The 16,144-nt window shown below is 42.1% G+C and overlaps 1 protein-coding gene across 2 annotated transcripts; it reads left to right on the top strand.

Annotated features, from left to right (window-relative positions):
- ZDHHC12 (zinc finger DHHC-type palmitoyltransferase 12) lies at positions 1-13,382 on the top strand. 2 transcript variants are annotated; one of them, XM_033961583.1, is made up of 5 exons: positions 1-264; positions 4,657-4,793; positions 7,085-7,156; positions 12,113-12,279; positions 12,511-13,382. In XM_033961583.1, exons 1-5 carry the CDS (start codon positions 168-170, stop codon positions 12,824-12,826), a joined length of 789 nt encoding a protein of 262 aa, XP_033817474.1. In that variant the 5' UTR covers positions 1-167; the 3' UTR covers positions 12,827-13,382. The 2 variants fall into 2 exon arrangements, with proteins under 2 accessions (XP_033817474.1, XP_033817473.1); XM_033961582.1 differs by having other exon boundaries at positions 4,657-4,826.
- Positions 13,383-16,144: the final 2,762 nt, after the last annotated feature.

Genomic DNA, 16,144 nt, shown 5'->3' with positions numbered 1-16,144 from the left:
CTGGTGAGGTCTGAGTCCATCGTGGCTGTCATTGGCTGATAGATCGTCTCTACGATCCAGAGTCCAATCGCGAAAAAGAAAAATCTGGGGTGAACCGACCAGTAGTAGTCAACGTTATTGTTGCTATTGTTTGATACTTCCGTGGTTGATGAGGCCTTAGGCCTGCCATGGTCCGCAATGTCTTTTCCACCGGTTTTGTGGTGCGGGCTGCGCATACCCTGCTGACCTGGGCTATAACACTGGTGCTGTTCCTGCACAGCGCCGGTGAGGAAGAAGGCTTTTCTTGGGTGGGCAGCCGACGTTGGGAAGAGCTAGCAGTATCTTGGCGTCTATGTCGTTTGTTTTTATGTAAATAATAGAGGGGAATATAAAGTTTTTTCAGTGTGGAAAGCTTGGGGGGTTTTTTTACACATGGAAACAAGCTAGACGTACTAAAAGACTGCATTTCCTGTTAGACTGTGTATAGGCATTTAGGGGCCGTCATTTGGGTAGAGCTGCAATCGTATTGGTATTTTACCTGAGTCCATAGGCTTAAACTTGTTTGCCCTACTGGGATTAATTATAGAAGCCTATGTTGCCTTTATCAAATGCAATAACCAAACAAAACCCTCATTAATTTATGTGATGGACCATCAAAGAGGTGAAAGAAAACTACACAGCTTTACAATATTTGCCATTACATTTTTCTCAGCAGTCTAAAAAGTAGTGTGTCTATACCAAATTAAAAATAATTACTGTCTGCATTAAAAATGTAAATTCATTTATCGTTAATTAGAATGCATTCTAGTAGCTGATATGATATATAACTTTTCACAATCTGATGTACAAAAAGAGCTGTGGGTTCCAATTCTTTAACTGATTAGAGAGAGATATGAAGAAGAGAAAAAAATAGGCAAGCTACTATTTAGTGGCTCAGTGACTAGAGAGCTTTACCTGAATATAGGTGGTTCTAGGTTCTAGGCTGGCTTAGCTAGAAGCTACAAGGGTCCAGTGCAGGTAATTGAGTTGCAGAGTAGGGGGTTAGATAGACCTGTGATACGAGTATATTTGTTAAGAACTTGGTACTTTTTGGGCTACTAGGTAAAGTTGTTCCCCACCCCCCTCCCGTGGGGGAAAAAAACCTTTTCTGTACTAGCTCTGAGATTCATTACATTCTTTGTTTGATAAGGTGTACGCCAAGCCACTTAAGGCTTGACGGATATTGAACCTAGTGCCTTGGTATTACTAACCCCAAACCCAACCCCTGAGGCAGCAAGACTTTCATAATAGGAATTCTTGGATATGTAGGTTCCTGCCCCCCCCCCCCTTGATTGTGTTTAGCACAATGCAAAAGAAAGAAAACCTGGACAGAGTAGCTACCAAGATTTACAGTCCTGCACTGAAATGACAGTTTCCAGCAATTAAGTTTTATATAATCAGAGTTGTAGTAGAATATGCAGTAACTGCTTTAGGGGCTTATTTTCAAAGCACTTAGACACACAAAGTACCATAGACACCTATAGTGCTTTGAAAATGAACACTTTAATGATTTTAGCCCTGTGTCAGGTGAGAGCGCATTCTACAAGAGGCCATTCTGTCATAGGCTGAGCAGGTCTTCATTCCCATTAGATATTTATAGAGCTGTACTCTGTTAGATAGCCCTAATCGCCAGTGCCCCTCTCCCCTAATATAGAGCTATTGTATAAGGCCTGATTTTCTGTATAGTGGAATCTGAAGGGGCTAATATGGTCTTGGGGTATAGAAATCCAAAGAAAATGTATGCTTCTTCCTATCATATATGATAGGAGGCACTACTATCACTGATTTTAGAGTCTCCATGCATAAGCTGGGCACCTCAAGCACTGTTTAACTGGCTGATATCTAAAATGGGATGAAGTGTGCCCTTGTTTTAGACATCATTAATTAGAGTAACTGCCAGTGCTCTACAGACTGCTGTAGGCCACATAATCTCTACAGACTGCTGCCTGCAGAAACAGCACAACCACCTGGAAAGCTTGCTTGAGAAGGGCTTCTATCTAGTGGTCGTAGGGATATTTTAAGGCGGTTACTGCTAACACTAAAACATTCACCTTTGGAAGTTGCAGCACATCCTTCTCTTCCCCTGGAATAGGATGATGCCACACCACAGAATGCAAAGAAAAACAAAGGGGGAGACCTGTGGTGCTCAATCTTTTTATTCACTCAAAAAAGATTGAGCACCATTGGTCTCCCCCTTTGTTTTTCTTTGCTCTACCTTGCATAGGTAGGATCTCCTATTTGGGTGTGTCGACACTACAGAATGCCCTATTTTGAACCTCACATCGGGGGTCTTCCCCATTCTGATTCTATAATCTCCTTGATGACACAATGCATGGAGAAGGCTTTGGATGGTTTCAGAATCCCTTCTAAGAGAGGATCTGAGGTGGAGGTACTCTCTGCTGGGCACTTGTCAGATAAAGAACCTACAAAATTAGTGCAGACAGCTCTTCTCTTTAAAATATCCATACCACCATGGGATCTTCTCCCAAAGGCACTTCCTCATCCAGCTGGTCAGCCAAGAGGCCCTCCCAGGTACCAAGGGGGGGGGAACAGAACTTCCCTGGGTCCTGAGACCTGGAAGACACTACTTCCCCAACATCTTCTAGGTCATTGTCCTGGAACACTTGCAGACACTTTTCTCTCAGAGGTCTTCCTACCATTGAAAAGACTTCAGAGCTGGATTTACTTTCTGCTTTTCATCAAAAAGGCCTTATCCCTGTACCTCTCTTAGACTTTATCCTACTTACTATCCAGACCTGCAATCTCCTATTCCAGTATAAGAAGCAACTTCAGAGGCCCCTTCACCCACTATTTCTGTGTTTGCAACTCAAAGATGCCAGGAGTTCATGCCAAAATCTGATCTGCCACCCTCTCTGGGGTCATACAGCTCTCAAGCCAAAGCAAATCTGCTCGTCTGAGTTCAGTGCGATCCTCCTTGCACCTGCAGCAATATCCAATAGCTACCAAACTGCTCCAATGTCTGTCACGTGCCAGCAGCGCTACCTTTTCCCTGCTGGCACTGACATCTCTGTGGCCCACTGGGCTACTGCAGTGCTTTGTGGCTCCTAATCAGACTTCCCTCCCTCCTTAGAGGGGAGCCAGTGCCTAATCCCCAGCTACCAAGCACTCCACAAACAGCACCAACATATCTAATGTTATTTATTTTTGTCTTTTTTTTGAGCCTGCCTACTGCCAATCCTCTATGGGAGAGTATATTGGGGGGGGGGGGGTGTTAGCATCCCAGGGATAAGGGAGGCTCGGCTGCTCCCAGCCACCTTCTCTTCCTCTTTTATTTATATGTTTATTAACAACTGAAAGTTTTTCTTTCCTATTTTATTTGTTTGACTGACCTAACTGGGCCTACCTGATTAACCCAAGACTACGGTACACAGGATTAATCATCTACCATCTGCTGGAGACTGAAAAATGCAGGCTGTCTGGAACACAGGATGATTAATAGGATTTCAAGCCATAGGTTCTCACTTTTCATCTGTTGAGAGGAGTGTGTTTACCCACAAGTCTGGAGGGCTAGTAAAGAATGATCATTTTAGTAGCCATCCTATTATCTTTTTGAAGGTGCAGTCCCCCAAATTGTACACAACATTCTTTTTTTTTCTTGCCAGCTACTCCTCTCCTAATTCACTCAAGGATCCTTCTAACTACCTTAAGATCATCACATATGATTATCTCCAGGTCCCACTCTTCCTTTATGTACAGAAATTCTTCATTTCCTATACTGTATTACTCCTTTGGGCTTTTGCAGCCCAAATGCATGACCCTCCATTTTTTAACATTAAATCTTAACTTCCAAATTCAAGACTATTCTTCAAGCTTTACTAATTGCTACTCTTGCTAGTTGCAAAGAAGCAAACCTTAACAGCCGTCACCTTTCTACAGTATTATTTACAGAACTGTTGAACCAAACCAAAAATTGATCCCTGTGGCACACTACTGGTAATGCCCTTACCTTCAGAGTATAAAATGACATGGGGACAAATTTGTCCCTGTCCCCATGGATCTCCATTCCCATCCCATCCCCTGTAAGTTCTGTACCTGCCTCATCCCTCCAAGCTCTATCCTCATCTGCACAAGCCTCAAACACTTATGATTTTAAAGTGTTTGAGGTGTGTGCAGATAAGGACAGAGCTTGCAGGGACAGAATGGGGAAGGAGATAGATCTGCAGGGACAGGAACAAATTTGTCCCCATGCCATTCTCTACTTCAGAGTGCAGCACCCTTTGTCACCTGCCACTTAACCAGCTTATAAATCACCTATGGAGAAGCATGTCATAGGCTTTGTTGAAATCCACTTTCTGGTCACCCAATCAAAGAAATTAATCAGATTTATTTCACAAGACCTATCTCTAGTGAAACCATGCTGCCTGGGATCTTTCAATCCACTGGATTCTAGAAACTATATTATCTTTTTTTTTTTTTTTTTTTAAGCAGCATTTCCATTAAATTTCCACTAGGTTGGTTCTGACTAACCAGTATAATTCCTGATCTCTTTCTTACTTCTACTTTGTGGAGAGGGACCACATTTTCCTTCTCCAGTCTTCTGGGACCTCTTCTGACTAAAGAAGCATTGAAAAGGTCAAATACTGATGTGTGATGAGATCTTTTCTGCTGATATTCCAGATCTGCACCATCAGGAGCAATTTGGTGACTTGCCACATCCTCTGCTTTTTGTGCTGCTTGTATTCTGCTCCATGCTGTTCTACTTTGCTGTGTCTCTCATGGATCCAGGCTATGTCACATGTGATGGAGATGTAACGGTACAGTATATACACCTTGGTACTGATTACACAGTAAGTTGATGAAGTGTTAATTTAAGGTAATTTTAAAAATTAATTACAGATTTCATCATTATGTATTAGCCAGTATTTCATTTATTAAAGAGGAAACGTTTGTAATAACGGGAGGTTGCCATAATTACTCCTAGTTTTTGGCTATGAGTGTTTCTTAAGAATTAGGATAACTCAATTAGAAGTCATATTTCTACATTAGTCTTCCATTGAATTCATAATTTAATATACACCTACATTGATGTTTTCTCTGATAAATATGTGCAATAAAAGTATAAAAAGATGATTGCTGCAAGGGTATAACTTTAAGAACTTGAACTCCTCCCCTTCTTCAGTGGAGAATACATAACTCTCTCCTCAGTTGGTACCAAAGCAATCGAATTCCACTGAAAATTAAGGAGAAGGACCTTTTCTGTATCTAAGATTAAGCAGAGACGTTATTACAGAAACAGGTTGTTTCTTTTTCTCTTTCCCCTTGAGAGAGTTCCTTAGCCCCTACTTTTTGCACTTAGCAGATTGGCTCTTAGGTACTCATGTATCTGATTTATTGTTCACTGATTGCTTGTTAATTGTTTATTATTCATTGTTCTATTTCCTAAGTTCAGGAGCAGAGTAGAATATGTTTGTTGCCGGGAAAATTCCCTGTGCCTTTCTTTCTCAATTTTCAGTTGAGTTTGATTGCTTTGGTACCAACTGAGGAGAGAACTATGTATTCTCCACTGCAGAAGAGGAGGAGTTCAAGTTCTTAAAGTGATACCCTTCTGCAGTATTATGGGAATCAACAGCTAAATTATGGATTCCTTTGTATCCTAACAACCCAGATTATCAAGGTACACTCAGAGAAACCGCGAATCTCATTAGAATCTCGGAGAGAGCGGGAGCCAGAAGGCCTTGAGCATGCGCAGATGCTCAAGGCCCAGCAGAGATCACCGGCAGGCAGCAGGCTCTTTTAGCACTGGCATGTCCTATGGGTTGGTGCTGTGTGCTGGTGCCCGATCGTGGTAAAGGTTTGGGGGGGAAGGGGGGCAATATCAGTTCTTGGAGGTGGGGTTGGCGAAGCCGGTTCCCGGGGGTGGGGTGGAAGCACACCAGTGGCCTCGGTGGGGGGGTGGGGTCTTTTTGGAATGTTGGGTGGGGTGGGGTGGAAGCACGCCAGTAGCCTTGGAGGGGGGTCTTTTTGGGATGTGGAACGAATCGTCCGTGTTTCCATTCATTCCTATGGAAAAAGTTGCTTTGATATATGAGCATTTTGGTTTACGAACATGCTTCTGGAATGAATTATGCTCACAAACCAAGGTTCCACTGTATAGCCATGTACAAGTGCAAGGTTGTGTTGGAACAGTATACAATTCCAAATTAAGTTCTTATGAGGCTTCAGGCTCCCTGGGATCTTTTATTAAATAGAAGTATAATGGGTTTGATTCAAATGTGAGGCTAAGCACTGCATGAATGCAGCTGAATTAAATTAAATTAAAAGGAGATGAGTGTACTAACTATTTTTAAAATGATAGGCTATAGTATGCTATGTATACAAGTTGGAAAAGTTAATGGTCTTAAGACAAAAGATTGCATTGAGGGGGTCAACAACAAAGGAAGTAATTCTAGTGTATGTCCCTTAGAGGAAGATTATTACTGTGATTAAGGGATAAATGAGTTGGGAGTGATTTAACCTATGGGAACTATTGCTCTGGGAGTTAAAAATGAAGACTCGTGTCACCAGACCCCAGAACATAGAAACATAGAAAGATGACGGCAGATAAGGGCTATAGCCCATCAAGTCTGCCCACACTATTTACCCACCCTCTTTAGCCTACTGACCCCCTAAAGTATAATTGTAATTATACTGTCACTCTACTGACCCGCTCATTCAAGTCCTAGTGACTCTATCCCTTGGCATGACCTCGTAGGGATCCCACATAGGTATCCCATTTGTTCTTGAATTCTGGGATGCTGCGTGCCTCGACCACCTGCACTGGAAGCTTGTTCCACTGCTCAATCACTCTCTCCGTGAAGAAGTACTTCCTGGCGTCTCTACGAAACTTCCCTCCCCTGAGCTTGAGCGGATGTCCTCTTGTGGTCGAGGGCCCAAACAAGTAGAAGGAAACTAGAACTTAAATTAGAACATGATAAAAGATAATGAAATTTAAATATGACTATGAGAAACATTATTATATAATTAGAAACAGAGAAGGCATATGAGGGTGGGAATCATGAGGGTGCTGAGATTATGTATTTAACAGCTGCCCAACTTTCATTTTCAGATTCTGGGGATTAATGAGGAGCAAGCTCCTAAAGTAATGCATCTGCGGCGCTGTGGATATTGTATGCTTCAGGTATCACATGGGTCACTTACTGCCTGCATAGAAAACTTCAATTATCTTGACTACTTCTGTACATAATCATTTGTCCAGGAATTTGGGTGTATATGGGTGGGAGAATGCTTTTTGTTGGATATTTTTATTTTTCCTTAAAATTATATTGTCATTCTCATAATTGCTAGTGAAGTAGTCAGGCAAGAGAACAGGAAGGGTTTCACAGAGTTCATATGCTTGAAGACATCCGTTTCATTTTACATGAAGGAGTCTAAATAGTTCTTTCTAGAAATGAAGAGGATTTTCATGTAATCTATTTCCTATTTCTAGTGCAATAGGAATGGTACGCTGAACCTTAGGGTACTCTGTCCATTTTCGTGAGCATACTGCAGAAAGATATCAATCACAGCTTTTAAAACCTCCTCCTGCTTCCCCCTTCAGTTTCTCTTTCTGCAGGTGAGCATGAAAGGTGTCTTCTGATCTGCTTGGTTTATTTTTTTATTTTATGATGGTTTTGGCAGTGTGTATCCTTTTGGGATCTGTTTCAGCCAGCCTGCTGAAGATAAGTGGCGCTCAGGATCCATTCCCCTGGTGTTTGCTCATCCCTTTGACTTGGGTCAGGAGCTGGAGTGCAGGCTGTTTAGGTGCTAATAGCATTCCTTCAAGGCACCCACAGTGCCGGCTGCATTTCATTTCCCCAATCTTTTTCGTGAGAGGTCTGGGAAGGTTGAGGGTCAGTCCATGGATGTCCAACCGCCTTTCCAAAGATCCCAGCAAAGTGGCTGAGTGACTGGAAGCAGAAGGCCTCTCCTAGAACAGCTATACCTGAAAGGAGCTGAAGTAGGCAGCAGCATCACCATTTCCCCAGCACATGTTCTGTGAGTAAGGCTGTGACAGCCTAGGGAAAAATTGAGGGGGTGGGACAGAGAATTAGGGTTACCATATGGCTCCAGAAAAAGTAGGATGGATTGAGACATCCGGGTTTTACTTCCATTAAAAGCAATGGAAATAAAACCTGGATGTCTCAATCTCCCCTCCTTACTTCCATTGCTCTTGGTGGAAGTAAAAACTTGGATGTCTCAATATGTCCTTCTTTTTCTAGAGCCATATGATAACCCTAGATGTGTGTGGGGGTGGGGGTCTTAAAAGCTGTTTTTTTTATCTATTTATTTTTTCTTTTATCTTTCTGTTATGAATATTTGGCATTCTTTTCCTTTTTAATTGATGTACACCGCACTGATGTTGTATCGAAGAGTGGTATATAAATACAAATAACCATAAACATTTTTATAGCTAGGGCCTTGGTCCTCCTCTACCAAAACCCTGGTTTTTTTATGTTTTTGGTCAACCCTGAGGTAATTTTAAGCTGTATTTTTAGCACCAAAATTCACCAGCGGCAGCCATCTTGGATGTACCCAATTTCTTTTTTTCTAAGTTCTCAAACTTCTCCAAAATACCTCGCTTTGCTTCCAAAGTGTCAAGGATGGAGTCCTCTGATGCTAATTCCCCTATATCATGCCTTGTTTGGTGAAAGAGCACCCTTGCACTATGTGCTGTGTCAAGCAAACTGGGACATAGGAACTATGGCTTCTGGAGCATGGCAAATGGCTTTTGAGCCTGTTGGGGGAGCAGCAATTTCCCCAGGAGCCCCAGAACAGCAGCACGGTGTGCTGAACTGGCACAGAGGCTCCGTAGCTAAAGAAGAGGCTTCTCCTCCCTTCTAAAGGGGAAGGATAGTTACCTACTAAGGTCTTTACCCCAGAGTTTATTAATCTGCTTTGGCAGGTGTAAGTGCATGGCCAAAATACGCAATTTAGGTCCACTGAAGAGCAAGTCTTGGTGCACGCCTCTAAGAATCCTCAGAGTACTTCTTCTATGGGAGCGGAGCTCCTCCGAGACTCTAATTATCAGTCAGGCAGGATTCAGGGGATGAAAGTTCAGTCTTAGTCCCCTTACTGTCTCAAAGTGAGGCCTCCCAGATGAGAGATTTGGCCTCCTATATTGAGGATCAGGATGGAGTTCCAGACATGGACCTGGGAGAGGATCCCTCCATACAGTGGCTGTTCAAGTCTTTGGTCCTGCCAGACATTATTACTGAGTCTCTTCGTGAGCTCAAGATTGATCCATCTCAGACCCAGTCATCTCAGTGTTCACTTTTGAGCGGGGTCCAATCTCAACCCATATCTTTCCATGGCACCCAGACATGAAACTCCTGGTTACAGAGCCCTGGGAGGTCCCGAAAGGCTCTCTCAAAGGGGAGAAAGCCATGATTAGGCTGTATCCTCTGGATCAAGAGTTCTAGCTAATGTTTGCTATGCTAAAGGTTGACTCCCTAGTGGCACAGGTGACAAAACGTACGTCCTTACCCAGGAGTTAAGGCGGCGTCAGCTGCTTCTTTCGTAGCATGCACCTGCCATTCAAGGCTGAGAACCCTGGATATGAGGTCAGCTGAGCCATTACCTCAGCTCGTGCTGGCAGGAGTGTGGACTATGTGACTGAAGCATTTTATGATGTAATTAGAGTCACGGCGAGAGTCTTTGCATACTTCATCTCTGTCCAATGAATGTTGAGGATCAGACAATGGGTGGCCCATTCAAATTCCAAGTTTATGCTTAGCAGACTCCCCTTCAAGGGACAGATGCTTTTTGGCTAAGGCCTGGATGAACATATGGCCAGTGTGCAAGATCATTGTCCCAAGTCTTTACCGGACACCAGACTCCAAGCGCTAGAAACCAGAACTGGAGCTCCTTTCAGGTGTCCCAACATTTTTGCAAGTATGCCTCAGGAGCCTTGTCTCAGAGAACCTATCAAGATTCCAGACAGAGATATCCAAAATACAGATTCCCAGGCCACAACGGCAGCCAAGAAGCTGCAATGACGTCAGACCTCCAGCTGTCGGATTTTCTGGAGGCCCATGAAAGCATAATGACAGATCTTTGGGTCTTGGATATTGTCAGAGAAGTTTGCATACCCTCTGTCCGACTGGTTCATGGATTCTCCAGCAGGAAGAATGGATCGGGCGGTCCAAGTCTGGGCAATGTTAAACAGATTGCTGGATATTCAAGCCATAGAACCAGTTCCAGAAGAATACTTGGCAGATATTCGATATACTTAATTGTGCCCAAGAAAGATTCCAACCACTAAAGGCCCATTCTGGATCTCAAACATATTAATATGGCCCTGAGGGTTCCACTTTTTGGATGGAGATGGTGAGATCTGTCATTGCAGCCGGGAGTTTCTGGCCATCCTGGATTTGATGGAGGCTTATCTCCATGTTCCAGTTTTCCCATCACACAGAAAGTTCCTGAGATTTCACATGTTGGAGAATCACTGTCAATTCTCAGTGCTACCATTTGGGCTGGTGGTGGTAGCAGCTCATCTTTGCAAGTGGGCTGGCTGATTCATCTTTATCTAGACTACTGGCTCATCAGAGCCCCTTCTCGAGAAGAAGGAGAAAGGGCAGTGGTGGCAGTTGTGAAAACTTGCAGAGTCTGGGCTGGATTGTAAACTTTCAAAAGAGCCAGTTACTTCCTACGCAGCCTTTGGAATACCTGGGAGTTCTCTTCAACACAGTTTTTCTACCAGAGGCATGCAGACAGAAGCTTTGGGGGCAAATTACGAACCTACAGTCTTAGCCAGTGCCTACAGCATGGCACTACCTATAGGTTCTAGGTTTGATGGCGGTTGCCATAGAAGTACTTCCCTGGGCAAGTGCGCAAATGCGTCCACTTCAGGATGTGCTGTTGTCTCATTGGTCTCCCCAGAGAGATTCCCTATAGGCCTCTCTACCCTGGATGGAGGCAGCCTGCAACAGCATGAGCTGCAACAGCATGAACTCCACCAACAATCTCTAGAAAAAAGAATTCCACTTCTGATCCATTTCTGGATCACACTGACAATGGATGCCAGCCTGTTCAGCTGGGGGGGGGGGTGCACCGCAGTGGTCACCTGGTGCAAGGGATATCGACACCATCCTAGTGGAAGTGGTCAGTAAATAGGCTAGAACTGAGAGCGGTCCGCCTGGCTCTGCAAAATCTACAGTCAGTGCTAAAAGCCAGAACCGTAAGAGTATTCTCAGACAGTGCTACAGCAGTGGCTTATGTCAACCGGCAGGAAGCACCAGAAGCACATTGCTCCAACTAGAGGCGAAACTACTGTTCGCTTGGGCAGGAAAGCACCTGCTGGCCATCACGATGACACCTGTGGCCATCACGATGACACGCAAGCAGACTACTTCAGCAGACAAGACATTGGACCTGGGAGAGTGGTCGTTGGTCTTGTGGGCATTCCAAGACATTGTTGGACGTTGGCATCCAAAGTCCGATCTAATGGGAAAGGTGCACAATAATAAAGCACCTCAGTTTTTCAGCTGAAGATATGAGACTGGAAGTGCAGGATTGGATAACCTGGTGCAACCATGGCCGAAGTCTAGACTGCTATATGTGTTTCCTCCATGGCCCCTGATAGGTCAGTTGGTCCACTGCATAGCATCTCACCCTTTCTGCCTTATGCTTCATGGTCCTCTCCATAGCTAAGATTTCTCTGCCAGTCAGACTATGGGTTCAGAATCAGTTTGTAAATAGAATCTAAGAGATAATTGAGCTCTACTAATATTCAATCTGTTGCTTTAATTTGAGTATTTTACTGTTAAATGGTCATTTTCATTCATTTATACATTAATGTTATATGAGCAGATCAGAACCTTGGTTTTGGGGAGTTCCCCATGCTGCTCCTTCTCCTGTCTTTTACTCTAGAGCTCTTGCATGCTTTGGAACAAACTGAAGGGGGCTGCAGACTCCTGGGAGAAGGAGGAGGTTTAAAAAGCTGTAATTGACATCTTTTTGCAGTATGCTGCGAGAATTGGCAGAGTACCTTAAGGTTAAGTATAACATTCCTATCTACTAGAAAAGACATTATCAAGGTAAGAACCTAATCTCTTTTTCAGATCTTATGAAGTCTTCTGTGCTTGTCACACAGCAGCCAATGCGAGCTCGGCACTGCAAAGCATGTCAGCACTGTGTGCGGCGCTATGACCATCACTGCCCATGGATTGGAAATTGTGTAGGGGAGAGAAACCATCCACTCTTTATCATTTATCTGGTTATACAACTGGTGGTGTTGCTCTGGGCCTTCCACCTAACCTGGTAAGAGCTCTGAGTATTTTTTTCTGTGCTTTTGGTTCCCTTTCCAAGAATACTTCCTGCACTGTGGTGCCGAATAGCCCCTCCTAGGGATTAGCTTCTGTAGCACTTGCCTCTCCCAAGAATGCTTCTTATACCTTGATATTTTTTATATTGCATATTTATTAAACATTGTCACTGATTCTCCTTTAAGCCAACCTGCCTCCCTTCAGTGATTCTGTCTTGTACTAACAGGTCAGGGTTCCACCCAGGAGCATCCTGGACAGAGTGGCTGCAGCTGAACATGTTTCTTTTACTGGCCTTTGCAATCATCACTATTTTCACTTTTGTTGTAATACTGTTGCTGGTTTCACATCTGTATTTAGTTTCATGTAATATCACTACTTGGGAGTTCATGTCCCATCATCGCATCTCTTACTTGAAGCACTGTACCTCAGATGAGAGCCCCTTCGATAGGGGCATCAGCAGGAATCTATATAACTTCTTCTGTACCTGCCATACTGTTGCCTGGGAGAAGATATACTTACAAGCTGAAAATAGCTTGGTTTAATCACAGCAAATAAACTTGTTCTCTTTACTGATCTTATTATCTTGGTGGTGGAAGACAAGTTGTGACTCCATAGAACTCATGAACTCAGCTGAATGCATCATCCAAATTTGGCCTGAACTGAAACTTGAGAATCAATTTATGGATTTATGGGCTGAAGCTATGACAGCATAGTCCTATTTAGTTGATTTTTTTTTTTTTTAAAGGGTTGTGAGAAAGAGGAAGTGTGCGTCGTACCCTCAATGATGCAGAATGAAAATTGCACCAGTACAACTAGAACAGCTATTTGGATGTTGCTCTAATTTCAGGACCTGCTTTGGTGCATTTCTCATATCACAGAAATTCTCCCCTTCATCCTACCCATTCCCCCTCCTTTTTATTTTTATGAAATGTATCCCATCCGTTTCCCTTTTGTAGCATGTATCATTAGTTATATCCTGTAATTTGTGTTGTAATTTCCCCTTTTTTACTTATATTTTAAATGTTGTACAATGTACATCGCTTTGGTAATTAAAGCAGTATATCAAGCTTAAATAAACTTGAACTTGAAACTCATTGATCCTGAGATACCTTACTCCATTCTTGCTAATGAGGAGAATGGGTTGGAGTGATATACAAGGAGAAAATTACAACTTGTAATTATTTCTAGTGCAATAGGTGTATCGTTCTGGACAGACAGGTATTCTCCCCATGCTTGCAAGCCGTACAGAAGAAATACATTCCATCTTTTTAACACCACCAGAGAGCTCTGTGCTCTATACTGAGTGGAATGAGAACTTTTCCCTGGCATGAGTGTTTTAGTCACGGAGCATTGGGATGCTCCTCAAAGGTCATTAAAGGTAGCTAAGACAATGGCTCAGCTATATCCGATGACACAGGAGTGTTGGCAGATGTTCACTCAGCTTATGGAAGATTCTTTAGAAGTGCGAGTAACCAAACGCACGTCCCTACCAAGTGAGGGAGGTGTGGTATTAAAGGATATGTAGATTTGCAGAGTACATACGATCCTTAAAAGACAATTCGAAGCGCTGGCCTTGAGAATCACAGCAGCTGTAGTGGCCTCTTGTGACACACACCTAGCATACAAGGTTGCATGGGCTTGCGCTGGCGGAGGGCGAGCCTTTGCCATGGCTCTTATTAGCAGGAGTAGATTGTGTAGTCAATGCTGTCTACGACATCATTAGAGTCATGAGCAAAGTCCACAGAATGCTCTGGATCAGGCATTGGGTGGGAGATTTCACCTCAAAGGCTACCCTTAGCAGACTTCTTTTCAAGGGACAAATGTTTTTCAGAAAGGTGCTGGACAATCTCATGGCCAGTGTGGCAGATCATCGGCCAAAATCTCTACCTGACAGCAGACCACTAACTTTCAGAGGCTCCGGGTGGTCTAATTTTTGTGGCTCCAGGTGCTTATGTCAGTACACAGATCTCAGAGATCCTACCAGGGATCAAGACAGAGATTTTTAGGACCTAGGCAGAACCAAACCTCCAGTTCAGCCTTCAAGAAAGCACACCAGGTCCAGAGCTGCTCCCCTGAAGATGGGGGATGGATCTCAGCATATGTAGATGCCTGGGCACAGATCTCGTCAGACTGTTGGGTGCTGGAGATCATTTGGATTCCTCCAAAGCTCAAATTCAACCAGAAAAGACAAGCAAGGTCTCCGCTACTGTGCCACCCAAGGATTCGAGCTTGGGTACATATTCCATATACATAACATAACTTTATTCTTCTATACCGCCATAATCATACAATTTCTAGGTAGTTTACACAAAAGAAGGCTGGACAATTGGCGAAATACAAATAGTTACAGGTACTACACGTTACTTAACAATGTTCAGTATAAAATTTTTGTTAACCCTAATATCCACATTTAGGAAATGAATTTGTCAAACAGCGCTGATTTAATTTATTTTCGGAATGAACCAAGTTTCAAGTTTTATTCGTATTTAATGAATCACTTATTTAATATACAAAGCGATGTACAATATAATAAAAGAAATATACAAATAAATATCTGGTGCTGACGTACAAAGTGACAATGACAGTATGGGGTAAAACTAACGTGAGTCGTGAGGGAAAAAGGGGCAGAGTTACAATGCTAATTGAGTAAGAAAGAAAAACATTAATGGAATGAACAAAAGGGAGAGTAAATTTGGTGCCAAATTGGCTTCATATATTAGATGAAAAGAAAAAAGATTATTGAATGGAAAGTAAAAGATCGAATGCATCATTGAAAAGGTAAGTTTTTAAGGTTTTTTTAAACGATGATAAGTCTGAAGAAAGAAAAAATGATACAAAGAAAAGACAATAAAAATTTATAAGAAAGAAAGAGCAAGATATAGAAAAAACATTGATAAAATACTAAATATATGTTTAAGATAAAATTTTATGATGTAAATAAAAATACTAAGGAAATATAAATTAAAAACTGTTAAATGGATAAAGATACATTAATGAAAAGTTATGAAAAAATGACTAAAGAAATTAAAGATTAATATAGATAGATAGAAGGGGAAATTGATTGAATATTGATTGCCTAGGAGGGAGGAGAATGTTCGGGTTACAGTTCCAATGTGTATCCTTAAGCAGCCATTATATTGGATGGGAAAGGGAGGGAAAATGAAAGTATTTACTAAAATGATTAAGGGAAAAATAAACAAGGGTTTAGATACTTTAGGGGTAAATATGTGTGTCGTGAAAAATATATTTTGTATTCTAAATATAGAAGAAGAGGAGAAGAAGATTATAATGAGAAGTATTAAAATGTATAATGTCTTTTAAGATATATTCTATTAATGTCAATGGCCTGAATCACGTAATCAAAAGGAAAAAAGTATTAACATTTTTAAAAAAGCAAAATGCGGATATTTATTGTCTGCAGGAGACCCATCTTAGTATAAAGGAATCACAGAAACTATCGGGTGGGTGGGTAAAGGAATGTTTTTTTGCTCCAGCAGAGGGTAAAAAAGCAGGGGTAGCAATTCTTATAAATAAAAAATGTACGGCCAATTTCAAAGTAGTAAATTCAGATCCACATGGAAGATGGTTACATATTGATGTAAGTATGGGAAATGATGCCCTGACGTTGTTTAATATATATGCCCCTAATTCGAATCAATCAGAATTTTTTAAAAAATTACAGAATATGTTATTACCACTGGCTGCTTCTAATTTAGTGGTGGCAGGAGATTTTAATGCTGTAATGGATCCATTATTGGATAAAAAACCAGGTAAAAGTATTAAATCTTTAGGTTTAGATAATTTGGTTCAGTCATGTGATTTGAAAGATATATGGCGTATTCTTCATTTTAATGATCAGG

This window comes from Geotrypetes seraphini, chromosome 10, assembly GCF_902459505.1.
Source record: "Geotrypetes seraphini chromosome 10, aGeoSer1.1, whole genome shotgun sequence".
Lineage (NCBI taxonomy): Eukaryota > Metazoa > Chordata > Amphibia > Gymnophiona > Dermophiidae > Geotrypetes > Geotrypetes seraphini.
Note: the sequence above shows the minus strand (reverse complement) of the source record. Positions and strands in the feature narration are given on the sequence as shown.

Coding starts and splice junctions, on each gene's coding strand:
- ZDHHC12 (XM_033961582.1), top strand. CDS start 168: ATGGTCCGCAATGTCTTTTCCACCGGTTTTGTGGTGCGGGCTGCGCAT. Junction 265..4,656: donor GCTGTTCCTGCACAGCGCCG/GTGAGGAAGAAG, acceptor CTGATATTCCAG/ATCTGCACCATCAGGAGCAA. Junction 4,827..7,084: donor ACCTTGGTACTGATTACACA/GTAAGTTGATGA, acceptor TTTCATTTTCAG/ATTCTGGGGATTAATGAGGA.